This window comes from Monomorium pharaonis, chromosome 11, assembly GCF_013373865.1.
Source record: "Monomorium pharaonis isolate MP-MQ-018 chromosome 11, ASM1337386v2, whole genome shotgun sequence".
Lineage (NCBI taxonomy): Eukaryota > Metazoa > Arthropoda > Insecta > Hymenoptera > Formicidae > Monomorium > Monomorium pharaonis.
The window spans coordinates 10,599,306-10,616,022 of NC_050477.1; the positions used below are offsets into that span (position 1 = coordinate 10,599,306).

The following is a 16,717-nucleotide window of genomic DNA, read 5'->3' on the forward strand; positions in this document are numbered from 1 at the left end:
GTATGTACAATTCTTTTTACCTCTAAACATTAATACGGTCTACAAATTTTAATTCAAACCTAAAGCTTTAAACCAAAAAACTACATAAGAGCCTTAGAATTTAAATCCGTTTATTAAAATTATTAATACCTAATAATGATAACTATTCCTAATATAAGTATTTAAATGTCTCATTATTATAAAAATGTCAACCTTTTAAATTATCAATTAATTTAAATTTCTAAATATATACTAATGTTTAAAAATAATAATGTAGAATTTTCTTTAGCTAAAAAAGGGAAAAAACAATTTGTCAACATCTCCAATTAGATGTTGACAAATTGAAATAAGCATACGTCAACGCTACCGATTAACGCTAATGAAGTAAAAGGAGTCCACTTAATCTCGATTGCGTGTTTATCTGCCGGCGGAATATTTAATTCTTTATTTTTTCGCTTTTAAATCTCCAAGCCCTTCTTACGTCATATAATATCACGCATGTTTCTATAATCGCTCGCATGCAGACCATTTTTTGCATGTCACAGGTTACATATCGCGCGCAAGCCGACGTTCGATAACGCATAACCGTGCATCCGCGATCGGCGATAATAATATAAACCCTTTTCCGAACACGCAAGATGCATTTTAACCCTTCGAGATAGATTTCAAGGGGATAAGTTAATTAATTATTACCCTTATTTGCAAATAACTTTCTGCAAATAATTGTACTATAAATGCCTTTATTAAGAAAACATAAAATTTAAATAAATAATCATATTTTTAGTCTTTTTCTCATAGAACATCTAACTATTAAATCTAATTATTTTCTTTATAATTAAATTAATATATCACTTTACTTGAATAAGAAATTAGAAAAATAAATATTGGTGTTATTAAAAATATAATATTAATCAACCATGAAAAAAGCATCGCATTTTATAACGTTTATGGTTAATTTGAAAATAATTGTTGCTGTTTTCGATTTTATGATGAAATGTATAGATTACTATAAACGTAATAATGATGTGACATTAATGTCGGAAGCAATCGATCATTCCCTGTGTGATTTTGAACGCTTTGATCTAACTGCTACCGGGGAATACCATATGTACAGTCATTAGCACGAGCACCAGAATCGATCGAAGTAAACGTAATATGAATGGTTCAGGTTGTTCTAATTTTAGTAAAATACTATTGAATTTACAAGAAAATACATTAGCATTTGTCTTATTCTATTATAAAAATTAATTTAAAAATCGTAGAAAACAAATTTTTAACTTATAAAACCTTATAAAGATCATAAAATAAATGTTTAAATTTAAAAGTTTCTTCTCTACCGTAGGCAAATATCATTTCTAATCCACGGTAGAAAAAAAAAACAAAAAAATTAGTCTCTCAATAACTTTTTATTATTATAAATATTTATAGGATGTACAAAATTCATTGCTTAAAATATTAAAAATTAAAATTTCTAATCGTATTATAAACACAAAAGTAAAATAAATTATTCCTAAAAATAAAATATCATAGTATAGTTGTTTATTAATTATTTCTCTTAACTTCTTCCTCTTTCTGCTAATTAAAATATATCAGGGATATCGCGCTGCAAGTGCAACGATGCAAGTCACGCGGATATATTAACCGAAATTTTTATCTTGGCTGGCTGACGACGAAAAGTTTCTTAATTGAGCTGCGCACTAATGAGATGCTCGGGTTAGGTTTTATCCGCACGCGCACTGGCTATCAAATTATAATATCATTATCAACTCGTAGTACGTGCGTCCATCCTATCCGCGTAACCTTCGCCACTCGACCTCTCAAAATGGTAATTCAACCCCCGGGCGGATCCATGTCCGGGTTATAGAGAAACTTTCCGCTCGTTCCATCTTGGAACATATTCTAAACTACTCGACCCGAAGTGCGAATAAACGAAATAGATTTAAATCTCACTAAAGTAAGATAAGAGATAAAATATAAAATAATTTTAAAAAAATTATTATATAAAACATAGAATCTTATTTAAATAAAATAAAACACTGTTAACAACTTAAAAAAAACTTTTTAGTTAATATTTTACAAATTAATTTTGTGTTTGTTTTTCTCTTTTAAAAAGATATAAAGAATTGTTGAAAATAATTGTTAAAAAGAGCTTATATAATGTGTGACAATAAGAAGATTAAAATAATAAACTTTAAAGTTTCTCAACAAGAAATCTAATATATTTTATTTATATAATTTTTTAAAATAGTCAACATTTCCTCTTCTTTGATGACGATTACGGGCTAAATTTGAATTAATTCTCATGTGGGACCACTAAAAAATGGTTACCATATCAAAACGAGGTACAAGCTCTGGCCATTATCACCCTTGTTTATCTTTAATTGGAATGTATGAGCATCTCGTGCATTCAAATATCAAACGCGGTCATTTAAATTATTGTGCGTTTCAACATTATAATGCTGTAGATATATCTTTCCCAAGTATCTATAATATCTTTCCTAAGAAAATAAATTTGCTAATATATTTTTGCTAATATATTTTTTTTTATCTTCTATAAACAATCATTTTCCTATTTTCCTTATGATTTGAAGTGAATTAACATTTAATTACACAATTTATAGAATGTTCAAAGATTTTTTATAAACATAAAATTTTTTAACATATTTAAGACATAATAAAAATTTCACTTTTAAACCGATAATGTTCATTTTTACTCTAATTTATCGAATTTAATCAATTTCGGCCCATTAAAGACGATTGAAAAGAATTCGCGAATGCAAACGCTGTACCGTTTTCCGTGGATCGCCTTTCTCAAACCAGGGTTCGAATCCGTGAAATTTTTTGCGCCGTACAAGTGATATTTCTCGGGTTGCTGCCGCCCCTTATCCTCATCGTGCACCCTGGCCCCGAAGAAGCTTAGAACTTGAAACAGGCCGTGCCTTGAAACAGCCAGGGGTTGGAGCGCCTACAGCTGCTGTCACATAAATATCGTGAAACCCCCGAATTCTGGAGGCACAGCTCTGGAGGTATCCTTTTAGCCCTCTCGCTCTTCAACCCTCCCGCCCCTTCGGAGCAAAGTTGCAGAAACTCTGCCACCGTACACCGAGCGACGGTGATATCGATTCTCAATTCTTAGGGGGTGGCAGCTAGAGTTAAAGGACGGAAACTTTCTCAGGGTTACACGCGTCGCCGTCATCGTCTTCCTCGAACGAGGATGCGTTCCGCGGGCCAATCCGTCGATCGCTTTTTAGGATCTAAATGTGATTGCTCGGATTGTGAAGACTTAGGGACTTAGCCACGAAATGCTAGTCTAAGTCCAAGCTTCTAAATTATTCAAAGTTTAGCACTCAGAACTTTTGTTTAGTTTTGGCATAAATTATAAGAAAAGATAATACGTTTTATTGTTTTAACTTTTTAAGTATCAAATAGTTTTCACATTAACTATAAAAATGTTTAAATCAAATATTAAAATATGTCGAAATTTTTGATTAAATAACTTAAAATTATTCTTATATATACATAATTTCAATAAAATATTTTTTTATGTGGATAACATAATGTAACATCATTCTTTAACCAACAAAATAAATCTCTAATAACTATAAACTTTGTTTAAATATCTATTTAAATTAACTAATTTACTCAAATATGACATCAATATAATGCTATCGATGCTAAAGTAGGTAATAACGTGAAAATTTTCTTTCCGACTTATGCGTGACGTGACATGGAACTTGAGTACACGAAAATATAATAACAACGACCATAAAGGTATTCGACTTTCGACGTTTCGATTAGAGAGAGGCTTTCGTGTTCTAAATGATCCTTTATACTTGTTAGCCTGTTAGCTTCTCGAGGGTTAAAGGCGCAACGAGGAAATTGAGCCGTTCGACAGAGAATTACTACCATGACAGAATTACTACCATCTCGAGTGTCATGCACCTCTGAACTAATAACCACTTCTATATACCCGGAAGTGTTTAGTTTGAAATCTTGAAGCTGATAACACGCGAAAGAAAAGGGCAGTATATTGATCCTCTCTCCTTTTAACCCTTCAAAATACGATCGTACGTTCGTTCGAATATTAATGTAATAAAAATTATTTTTAAAAGATAAGATTCAGCAATTCGAATTTAAAAAATTATTAAAACAACGAATTTTTATAGATCATAATAAACTGTAATATTAGCACAGATATATATTTATAATCGATATTATTTAGATAAAATATTCGTTAATCGCATTGAAAACGAAAATCAACGGCGCCATCAAAACGGCGCGTCGCGCACACATGCTAATAAACCCGTCGTAAGAACGACGATTTACGACGCATCTAATATGGGGGGAAATTAGCGCGTTTCTTATCAGACGTGCATATGTAAACTTTTTTCACCCCAACGATAATTAATAGCCCGTTGAATTACGATCGTCCTTTAACCGGTGATCGCTTACGACCACTGGTAGAAACTTATAATTTATTGCGTCTCCCTAACGCAGAAAACGGAGCTACAATTCAGAGCGACAATCTTTTTTTTTTTCTTCCTACGCATTCAAGAGACCCTTTGGCCTAAAGGGTGAAAAGGGGGAAAAGAGAAAGAAACAAAAGGAAAGAGCGAGAGAGAAAATGGCTTGGCACGTAAGGTCTACTCTTAATCGCGATGCGTGACAACGCAGGGGCTCCACAGCCAAACCCCGGTAATATTAATCTTCGATTAAAGGCTTATCGTGCCGCGTGACTACGCGCGCGGAAAATTCGGCTGCGAAAAACTTGGGTGCCGCCCTTATCGCGAGTGTGATTTTACGGGGTAGCATGCCCCTACTGGTGTATCGGTATACGGCTCCCATAATCCTGCGAACGATTTGGCGAAACAACGTTAAGTGTCTCATAAAAGTGCGATAAATTCGCAGACAATTTTTATTAAACTTATTATATAATTCTGTAATTTGCATTATATGCATTATATAATTATGCATAATTATATCTTATTGTTAAGTTGATAAAATTCAATGTTAATACCATTCAAATTTAATTACATATATAATTTATATAACAAATATTTTTATACAAATATTTGTATATTGTAATGTTCTAAGTAATTTTATATTTAAAATAGTTAAAATTACATGGTAAAATATATACTTATAAACGAAATATTCAATGCACAAATAAAGTGAATTAATATCACAATTCCTTTTTGTTGATTAATGTTAGGGCGAGCTTAAGCCGAAGATCTTATCCTAGTGAAGAAATTTACACGAAGATGTAAACGTGGATTTGCAACCCTTGGGAGTAGCGTGCGTAAATTAGTTCCTCTCGCATCTAATTAATAATTCTAAGGGACAGACGGTAACTGACGTTGGTCGACCGTGAATTTCGGTAGTTAAACTTGCCAAATCAACCACAAACAACTGCTCGTGAAGTTTCGAGTTTGTACATATTACGAAAGAGAAGAGAAGAGTATATCTATAGTATTAACAATTTAAAAGTTTTTACTCATAAAATCTACGACTAATTATTTTTTAAAAATATCTATTACTATTTTGTGGCATTCTTATATTTGTTTATTGAGAAAAAGATTGTTAATTAATTAAATTTAATTAAGTTAAAAAATTTAGTTAAATTAACAACATTTTTTCTCAGTGTTGAAACGTGAGTTAAAAAGTTGTAATAATCATAATTAAAATAACAATAGCACAAATACACAATTATTTAAGAAATTATTATATATTGCTTCATTATTTCGAATAATATCTGCAAAAGTAATAAAACCAAATGGCCTCGGGGAGAATGGTCTAATGAAAGCTTTACAAAAAAAAAAAAGACTCAAGTCTTACGACGATATCTCGGAACTCGTTTCACGCGATATCGACGATAACCGCCCTCCGGTTGTGTGCAATATGTTGCGAGAGAGACAGAGAGAAAGCCGCGATATATCGAGAACAAGAGACGGGGGGGAGAGAGAGAGAGGGGGAGGGGGAAGAATGATACGGACTCGATCCTCACGAATGGCTAATCGATGCCTGACCACGCGCGCGAATACGCCCGAGGGATCGTGTGAGTACCGACCCTCAAGTCAACTTCCCAACCCCCTTTATCCTCCCGCAATAACTTCCGCGTTGACACCCGCTAAATTCCGAGGGGTGGTTTCCTGTTCCGAAACTAGGATCTTTTGCGATGCGCATTTATGTGTGGGAATTAAAAATAATGATGTATAGGCTGGCTCGCCCCTATTTTCGGTAATTAGAAATTTTAGGGCACAAAGATTCTCAAGAAACTCAAATTAATGAAACTCTGATGATATAAACTTCCTTGAGGAAGTTTTAATTATCTTATCATCTAATTTTCACACACATAATTTACATCTTCAATTATGAAATATAAACCTAAAATTGAGTGGTTCTTTTATCTAATTATTATTCCACGTACATTATGCAAATAATATTATTATTTAAACTTTTCAGCAAAGTTTATTGCTTTAAAGATTCTCGATTTCAACTAAAAATGTTACAAAATTATTGCTCAAATGCAATATAAAATTTTATTTATCATATATTTATGATATTTAGACATTGTCTTCGCACGGATATTCCGTAAAAAGGGAAATGAAGACGAGGTTTCCGGTAGCCAGGAGGAGCCACGCCCCGGCCATAAGGATGAGATGATACCATTTTGCAACCCTCTAGGTAGTTCTCGCGGCATCCCTCGAGTCCTCCTCCTTCGTCCCTCGACTACGCGGATAATTAAAGATATAACGCCTAGCTTGACGCGCATGACGATACACGAACTTAAGCTCAACTCATACATTTCATTTTTCTATCATCTCAATAAACTATTCAAATGAAAGATAACATTTCTGCAAAATAATTACCTACTCGGAAATATAGAATTTTATAAGTAATCACAGATGCGATTACTAGAATTAAAAGAATGTATTTGTCTTGTTACAAATTCTTTTTCATGTGTAAATATAACACTCAAATTTTATATCGTTTATGTAAAAATAAAATTTTATTTATAGGATAATTTAATAATTTAACTTACTCCAATCTTTTAAATTCTCAGTATCTCGAAATCACGCTTAAATGTTTCATTTTTTCATAAAATCACAGCGAAAGAAATGTAATAATGATGACGAGAAATAGATAATCTTCGATACTGAATGGCGTAAATCGGACTTTACAAGGAAAGACGGAAGGAACAGGAAATGGAGGGTTAGCACGCGCTAAATTGCCTTACGCTTGCAGAATCTTACCACACACCTTCGTGAGTTTCTTGCGAATTTCCTACGCACGACCTTGCTGAATTTTCGACCCTCGTAAATTCTTTTTAATAAATCAAACCAAAAGGGGTTAAAAGATGTAGGAGGTTGAAACAACCGATAATAGTAACCACAATAACCATAACTTCATAATTATTAAAGTGTTAGTTATAAACCCCATCAATCGTAACAAATTCTAGTTTAAATAACTTTTTCATTATAAAAAAAAACATTATTTCATATAAAAATATTATTTATTATTCTTCTTTAATTTATTAAAAATAAAGATAAAAAACATTCTTTATTGTTAGCATGTTCTTATTTTCAACGTAAGCGTAAGCTTAATAATTATTTAATTTTCATAAAAAATACGAGAAGTTTTATACAGATTCATTATAATTCTGTAAAATCAAATTTTGCTAAGAGCCCTCAGCATCCTGATAGGGCTAGGAGCTTTTGTCACCTACACCTACCCCGTTATTTCAAAGTCCTTCACCGGGATGACGTCAGCAACGTCAGGGGGAAGCTGAAAAGAAGGCAACGACCAGAGAGCATCCGCGCGGAAAATTATCTGACTACGCATAGGGTTTGCGTGACAAGGTCATCATTGTATGGAGTGGAATATTAACTACGATCATCATTAAAAGTAGCAACGTCCGCATAGAAAATTATGCGAGTCTTTCTTCCGCTGTCCGTCTCTTTGAAAATTAATACGTACTTATAATATATCTATGCATTAATTCACTCCCTAAATTATTAATTATGTAAATATCACAAATTAGTGCCGATATGAAAACTTAATTTGATATCTTCATACTTTTTGTTTGTTATTGGATTTTTTTCTTACAAGGAGTTTTGCAATTGTCGAATCTTTTAATTTTAGTTTAAGAGTTTTTCTAATTATTATCACGTAAATATTAATTATGTAAGAAATTTTATTTAACATTCCTTATTCCGTGTTCGAAAAGTCATATTACTTCAGTCTCTGTAGAAAGCTTCCTATTTCTCGTCGTTTCTTTCGCTGCCTTTATGACGCGGATGTCGAGTGGTACAAGCCGTGTACGGTCAGCCGTGAGGGGCTAATCTCGACACGGGTTGCAAACAGGGTGTAACGTGGTCCACGCGTTATCATCGTGAGAGCGAATTTCGCTGTTAATTATCGTCCAGAAAAAGACGACACATATAGCGAAAAAAAGCAGAATAAATGTTGCTTGTCACAGAATAACGTTAAATTTTGTAAAAAAATCAAAGTCGTGTCTCTGTAAATTTTACTACAATTTTTTACTTTTTCCAAAAGAATTTTGTTTAAATGTTATAAGTTGAACAGAAACTTTTTTATTATAAAAATCATAAAATAAGATAATTGCGAGTTAGGTATTTAAGAAGTTTCCAAATATTTATAAAATATTAAAATATTATGTGTTGTAAAATATGACAAGAACATTTATTTTACCTGTTGTCTCAAATATTACTAGTAAAGATCGTTTTTGGTCACACAAACTTACCTTGACGGTCTCCTGAGGGGAGTACCTCGCCGGGCGTTGGGTTGGTGCCTGTAACTGCAAGCTCATCGCTGTAACATCACTGCGAGACGCCTAATATCCTGTAACAAATTAATAATAATAAATTAATATTAAATTATTTATAAATTCTATTTTAAATAAAAATTTAAAAAATATCTTTTTGTATCTCTTCAATTCTCTAAATGCATATCTTTAATCTATAGGCTTAATTAAAGAAATATTTTCATCAAAATAAAAAGTAGATGATAAGATAAATTTTTGTCAAACAATGTTGTTTTTCCGAAGTGCAAAATAAAACTGTATCCATGCTATTCCATTGTCATTTATTTCAAGCATTGTATGCCGACGCATTTGTATTTGCGGTTGACGTGAACGCTTTTTGGAGTGTTCGCGGTTGTTTCACGGATGCTGAGATCCTGGACCGAGAATTGCGCACAGTGACGAGAAGCAACGGAGTGGAGACCTCCTGGTTGGCTGCTGGTTGGCCTGTCGATACGAAGAGGTACGTGACCCAGGTACCAAATGACATATCCGGTCGGAGGGAGGACGATCTCTCTCCAGTTCCCTCTCTCCCTCAATCCCTCTCTTTCGAGATCCACCCCGACGTTTTTCCGAGGAAACCGTGCGAGCCGTCGCTCACGAAGGCTATTTTCCTCGTTAGCCGTCGAGCAAAAATTTCATCTTTTCATCACCAACAAACTTTTTTGTTCAACATGAGTTACAATATTTGCAACATATAATTTGAAAAAAATCAAGGAAATTTAAGCAAGAAATTGATATATATATTTGTATATTATTTTGTCTTTAAATATCAAAAATCAATTACGTAAATTTTATTCAAGTTTTAATTTTAACTTTAATTTGTTTTCTGCAGTTTTCATAAATAAATTTCTTAGTGATTATTATGATATATACTCGTGAGATCAGAGAAAGAGGTAGAGATAAATGAGAAGAATCGGCGGGAGACGAGAGAGCAGAGAAAGCTAATCGGGCGAAAAGCATAATTAATCACAGCAAATTCGTCGTGATTAACGATGCACGCGGACTGTCCCCGCTGGCTACGAGCATAAACATCGTTAATGCGCGACAAATGGACACACGGTACTCACGCGTAGTCGCGGATCATCCACGATTACAATTGTCCTCGCGTCCGCTCACCATTAATCCGATCGATAGCAATGTCGACGATAACATTCCGTGATTCCCAAATTCCGACGTAGAATTCAAAATTCTCAAGTGTGTATTGTCAATCGAGTAAGAAAATTCTGTGGTTACTTCTTAAGTGAATTATTTCACTTAATTAAGATTTTTAGTTTAGAAAAAAATTCTTTTTTATTTCGATTTTATGAAAAATTTTATTTTACACGAAATAAATAATTCTACGTGTACAATATTATATTAAACGTCTACTTTATTTTATTAAGTAAAATAAATGCTTAGTTTATCGTAAATATTGAATTATATTATTTAAAACTTTCGAGTAAGTTAGAAATTGAACCGCATATCACGGAATAAGTCAATCATGCGAAAATTAACTATTTTAGAGATTAATCATCTAAATGACGATTAGAGATTAATCATCTAAATGTTTCATCTGAAAAGCATGTTCATCTTTGCCCGATAGTATTGAAGTTCACGAAGAATTCAGGGCGTTCCTTGAACTCGAAGTCTCTGAAAGACCATAAAACCAATACCGTGGCTAATCGTTCGGCGTGCCATTAATCCATTTACGGCGATATAATACGGCGACGATTCGCCGAGAGCGGCGAGAAGCGCATTAAAATACGAGAGTGCCAAGTATCATGGGAGTGCGACGACGTCGAGGCTCATTAGACGCAGCACGGACAGGACACCCCGTACATCGTGACCAATTCAGACTCACTCCATTGTGCTGCGAGCACGTTCGACCGGAAACTAACGACCTTACATTACTCTCTCCATCAGACCTTGGCCCTCCATTCCTGTCCTCTATGTTCGATTAAAATCGAAGGGGGTCTCAAATATATTCCACATTCCGAGAGTGTAATTATACTTTTATTCCAATTAAATTTATTCTTGCTTAGCTTTACGTGTACGCGTATTCATATGTTTCCTTAAACAAGACGATCCTTCAATCTACATATAATTTTATCCCATCCAATTTCATATTTAATCCAGAATAATTACATGTAAAAATAATGCAACGTGCTATTATTGTCTTCATTGTGTAAATATAGGACATATATCGTTTATTAATCACGTGTAATGCGTGTGCACGTATATGTTAAATCATTATTTAAGAATTATGAAAATTACATTAATAACAATTTCATGGCGTAGGCTTTCGCATCGGCGGAAAATAAAAATTCTTCTTTCGCACGTTCAACCCCTAAAATCCTCGCGTATTTTTCTTTTTAGTACCAGCCATACTTCACCAAAATCTCCCGCGTCCAATTCCCTGAAAATTCCTTATCACCCCCGACGTCTTATCATCCCCCTCAGACAGAATCTCCTTCTCTCCTGCTCCCGCTCACGCTAATTATTCTTCGTCTATCGTTGGCCGATGTAGTCGTGCATCTAATTAGCGACACTGTCAGAAAGAGAGAGCGAGAGAGAGAGAGAGAGAGCTGTTACGGAAGTGGGGTTTGTCGTACCCCAACGACAACAACGATGCATCGGTACGGGTGTTGCTCCTCTGTTGCACGTTCGCTCACCTTCTGACAGTGATCGAGAGCCGCGATGTTATCTTTGCGGCTCGATAACGACCACCGGAAGTATCGCTTTAATCACTATATCCGACCGACTCCCCCCAGCTTCGTTTCTCGTTTCCATAAAATCAAACGAATCCCTTCGACTGTTCAAAAAGTTTCAGAATTCCATCTATTTTATAACTTATTAGTCATAATTTCTATAACTGTATAAAACATTTTTGATACATGAAATAACTGTGATAATTAAAAAAGCAATATTTAAAAAACTGTAGTTATATTATGAGAAATATATAATATGTAAACACAAAAAATTATGTTACATTAAAATTTATAGTTATATATTAATACTTAATAATTAACATAATAAAATAGCAGTGTATAATTGTTAATGAAAAACAATTTGAAAATTTATTTTACTAAATTTTGCAATAATATATATGTATGTATATATATATATATATATATATATATATATATATATAATTTTAATTTAGTAGTCTTTCTGAGCTTTAAATTAAACATCCTTTTGTTACTATGGCTGTTCTCTGTAATAAAGCATCCTACAGCAAAGGGGTGAATCATGTTCGCCGATCGACACTTTGAACATGTGCTCGCACGTGCAAGGTAAAGTGCCGCACATCGAGAGAAAAAAAAAGCTTTTCTCTCTGTCTTTCTCTCTCTCTGTTTCTCTTTCCTTCTCTCTTTCATCGGCCTCCTGCATTTAATATCGATTTTCACACACGTGAAACAACGACACCACATGTTCCCCGCGCAATTTGCGGTTTCTGAACCTGAGCCCTTTCATTCAAACGGCCCCGAGCAACTTTCGACTGAAAGAAAACCGCGCCGGAAACGGAGAAACGCGAGAAGACAAAATTCCGTGAAATCGACCGCGAGCCGTGACTCGTTAATAGAAGGAGAAAGAAGGGATAAAACGTCTACAGACCCCCTTCTTGTCCTCTTGCTTCTTTCTCATTTAAGGAGACTCTTCATCCCTCGGTACAAAGCGGCGCAAGCGACGCAAAACGCGTGCGTTAATTTCGCGGACCGAAACAAGACGAAGAGAAACACAAGGAGAGAGAAGAGAAGAAGAAAGAGGAAAAGAGGAGAAAGAGAGAAGGAGGAGGAGAGCGGGAGGAGGCACCATAAGGTCTGGAAGGCCCCTTATGCTATCGATCTGTCCCCACCTTGCTTGCGATACCACGCACCGTAGCACATCGTGCATTTTACCCCATGGAACTCTATATTGTTCCCTCTCGTCCGTTCATACACGTGAATATCGAGGTGCGTGTCGCATTTGCACATTCGAAGTTACAGACGCGCTTACAGTTCTTAAATGGTACGTAACGACATTTCGCTTCTAACAAGTGCTTTAAGTGTTAACATCCCTGTTGTAGTAAGAGAAGTGTTGATGCTTTCTTTCTGAAGATAAATGTAATAATTTTTATATATTAAAAAATTAATCATTCTCATAAAAAAGATTAGTCACTTCTAATACTCTTAAAAATAATATAATTATTATATATACTTGACATATTGCTTCTTCGAAAGACTAAATTGGTTCCAACGAATTTCGACATCAAAAGAAAAAAAGAGAGAACGGAGCAAAAATTCAATTTGACCTTTGATCTGTTAGCAGTGTGCGCAAATAAAATTGTCCCGATATCCTCGTGAGAACTCTTCGCACGAAAACTCATTATAATGGTAAGATATTAAATTCGTCTGAGAAATTCTGAAAGGCGGCGAAAGAGGAAAAAAATCAAGTATAAAATTTAAACATATAGAAATACATATGCAATTAATTTATGTACAAATTGATTTAATAAATACTGAATTTAATTTACGCAAATATGTAAAATATATAAATATATTATAAAATAAAGGAAATTAAGTTGCCAATATTAGCATAAGTTTTTTATGTTGTCAAAGTTTTATTTTATGTTTAAAAAATACTATCCCAAAATAAAGTGATACGCTAGTCTCAGTATTATTTTCATTGCCAACAATTAAAAAATTAATAAATAACTTAATTCTTTATATACTGACTTATAATCTGGCAGATTTATAGTTGATAGATTACACAACGTTTTTCACGAACAAATATTGTGGAGTACAGACGTGCGTTCCAACACGGAATACGAAGCCATAAATAACGGAAGAAACGAGATATAATCAATGTATAATTGTAAAGTGTACTGGCTTAATCAACAAATGATAATGTAATAATCAAATTATACACTTGATAAAGGCCAAAAAGTATCTGGCCGAATGTTGTATAACTAATCTATCAAAAATAAATCTGCCAGATTAGTCACATATAAAAAAGTTGTTCAATGATATGCTAGTATTGATGATTTTTCTGTATGTTAAGTATTTATGTATGTTAAATATTTCTCATGGCCACGTAAATTAGATATTTTTTGTCAAATCAACTTATATCTTAATCAATTTGATACACACATATACACACATAAATTTAATGAATATTATCTCTCTTTCGTATATTTTTCTTTCATGTGCGTATGAGTGTAAATTTAAAAAAGAACTACTCAAAAAAATCATAAATCACAAAACAGTAAAATCCTTGTTTACTAACGTATATCGGCTTAAAACTAGAAAAGTGCTCTCGTGTATTTCTCTTTTCCTCTTCTCCCCTCCCCCCCCTCTTTCTCTCTCTTTCTCTCATAATCCGTTAGGATATGTTTGTTGCGAGGATAACCATGTAATATATGAAAAAAGGGAACAACATCGAAGGGCCAAGAATTATTTCCACGTCGGGGTGGAAAAGCCGAAAGTTCGCACGTAGAAAGTTGACTTTCATCAAAGCTGAGCCCTTGCGTTACTTTTCACCCCTCTGACGTGGACATATGATATTCCACTTCTCATAGCACCAACGAAAAAGAGGAGGAAAAAGTTTATATCTTAAAATGAATACAATAGAGTGAACACACAAGTACAGTATAAAATATCTTAGAAACTATTAATTATAAGTGTTAAGAATTTATTAAAAATAAATTCATATGTTAATAAATATAACAGACGTTAATTTAACGCCTTAGCAAGTTAATTATTGCTAGAATAAATTATTTAAATAATTTAAATAAAAAATAGGATTGGTATCAACTAATAAAAATATTAATAACAAAATCTAAAATTATAAAAACGTAAAAAGCTAAAGGAAAAAAAATTATCTAAATAAAAAATATTTAATTATCAATCAATATATATATATTTTAATATTATCGTAAATAATTTGGTAATATAAATAATATTCTTTTAATAAAACATTCATATATTCTGTTATATTTTATATATCTATTAAAATTATTTATTAAATAGAAATAAAATCATATTTCAAATGCGACTTTTGTTCTTATAACGTTAAACCGAGAAAATCGACGAATAAAAAGAAAAAGAGATCAGTATAGAAAAGAGCGGAAAACAAGATCCTTTCTCCAAAGCAAAAGGACACCGCCGCGGAACGAGGAAGAGGGTGAAGAGGGCGGCAAAGAGGAGGGCGGGGAGTGCTCTGAGAAAGATTAATATCTCTATCAGAGAAGTTCAGCGTAACAGACCATTTATCTACGTAGGGCCCTACGAGAGGAGACGCCCCAGCAGCCAATCTCATCCTGCTTCCTTCTCCTACTCGCGGAAAGGTCCGCTCGCGGAACCTCGGAGTTTATTTAACCGTCGGCGACCTTCCGAAAGCTGGGCGAAATCAGTGTATCGAGAGCGCGACGCAAAAATAAAGAGGAAAAAAAAGCGAGAAGGGCGAGAAAAGGGGGAGGATTGATCCGCACGCGCCGGACGTCCGTCCACCTCCCGCGGGGAAATTTGATTTGACACCCTTTAGCCTCCATCCCTCCGATGTCCTCCGATGTTTGCGAAACAGGGCGCTCTCTAAATGAATTCTACGGAATCTAACCTACCCCATCCCGCTCTGCTTTTAGTCGATCTCGATTTCGATCTCGCGCACAGCACGCACTTAAGTTAGACAACTCGCTCTAATGGAGGGAAAGGAAGACCTAATTGCAATCGAGCGAATTCCACGAATTCTTTGAATTAATGATGCTTCTAATCTGAGAACGATAATTAAATGTATTTTTGTATTTAATTAAAAGTTTAAACTTTTTAAGTTAATTATATATTACATAACCGAAGATTACAGAACATTATCTCGATATTATCTAAATAGATCATAAAATTATCCAATTGTATTTGTAAAAAAAAAAACAAAAAAAAAGAAAAAGAAAGGAACAAAGGGGTTTACTAATTGAGATATCGATGGTACATTAAACTGCATGCGTCATCGCAGGTAAATGTTTTCTTATGTTCGTCCCGAGATGCCTGTTAAACGTATCTAAAGCGAATAAATTAGAAGTTATCTCTATCTCGCTTAACCTTCGTAGTCCGAGTTCGCAAATATACCGCGAGACACGCGACGCAACCTCATGAACAGCCCTTTGCCTCCGCCCCCTGTTACTCCCTAAGGATAAACCCATCGCGAGTAAATTGCACGACAGTTCTCAAATAATGATAACTTTGCCTCTGCAATAATAATTAATGTACTTAATTGACAATTTTGACATTGTTCTGTTACACATGTTAATCCCGTAGGAAGTACGAATAATCGTAAAATGTACGTTGTACGTTGTTTGTACGTTAGGTTTGATGGTATATTACAATGGTATATACAAATTATTATTTATCCGATTGTGAGTTTCATATTTTCACTCCAAGTTCTTTTCCTTTGCTAATTTTCTTATTGATATTATCAATTAATTAAATTTTTGTATTCTGTGTTAAATATTTTTCAAGTTATATATTCTTTCGCGGTTTTTTTCTTTTAGAAAAAAGTCTAATTGATAAATAAATCTGTTTGGAAGAATTCCGCGTTTATCTTTATGATAAACATTTGTGAGTAGAGCATCATATTTGAACTACAGTAGTTATTTACGTGTGATGCACGGGTGTAACACGGGTATAAAACTTTTCAAATAAATAAACGGTTAATAGCCGCGACGGGCCACAAGGGCCGCGAAGGGCGGTTCTTTACTTGAAGGCCCCGGTCGTTAATAACTCGGCCGCGTGATAGCGGGGACCACCGGTGAAGGAGTCGACTCATCCCACGATGATTTAAAAGCCAAGTCTGCGTCGTTGACCCCCTCCCCTCCCCTCCACGTATCCCCCCGAGATTCCAACGTGTTTCCGACCCCTGATGACCTCCTTTCTCAGGTGAACGGAACAATATCATGAATTATAATAT

General features: G+C 34.1%; 1 protein-coding gene across 1 annotated transcript in view; it reads right to left on the reverse strand.

Annotated features, from left to right (window-relative positions):
* The window catches only part of LOC105839736 (protein sickie), a 190,401-nt gene that overhangs the window by 165,761 nt on the left and 7,923 nt on the right, over nucleotides 1-16,717 (reverse strand). The window contains exon 2 of the mRNA XM_036293781.1: nucleotides 8,744-8,841. Within this exon, the coding sequence (XP_036149674.1) occupies nucleotides 8,744-8,809 (66 nt within the window). The 5' untranslated portion in view covers nucleotides 8,810-8,841. The remainder of the gene's footprint in view (nucleotides 1-8,743; nucleotides 8,842-16,717) is intronic.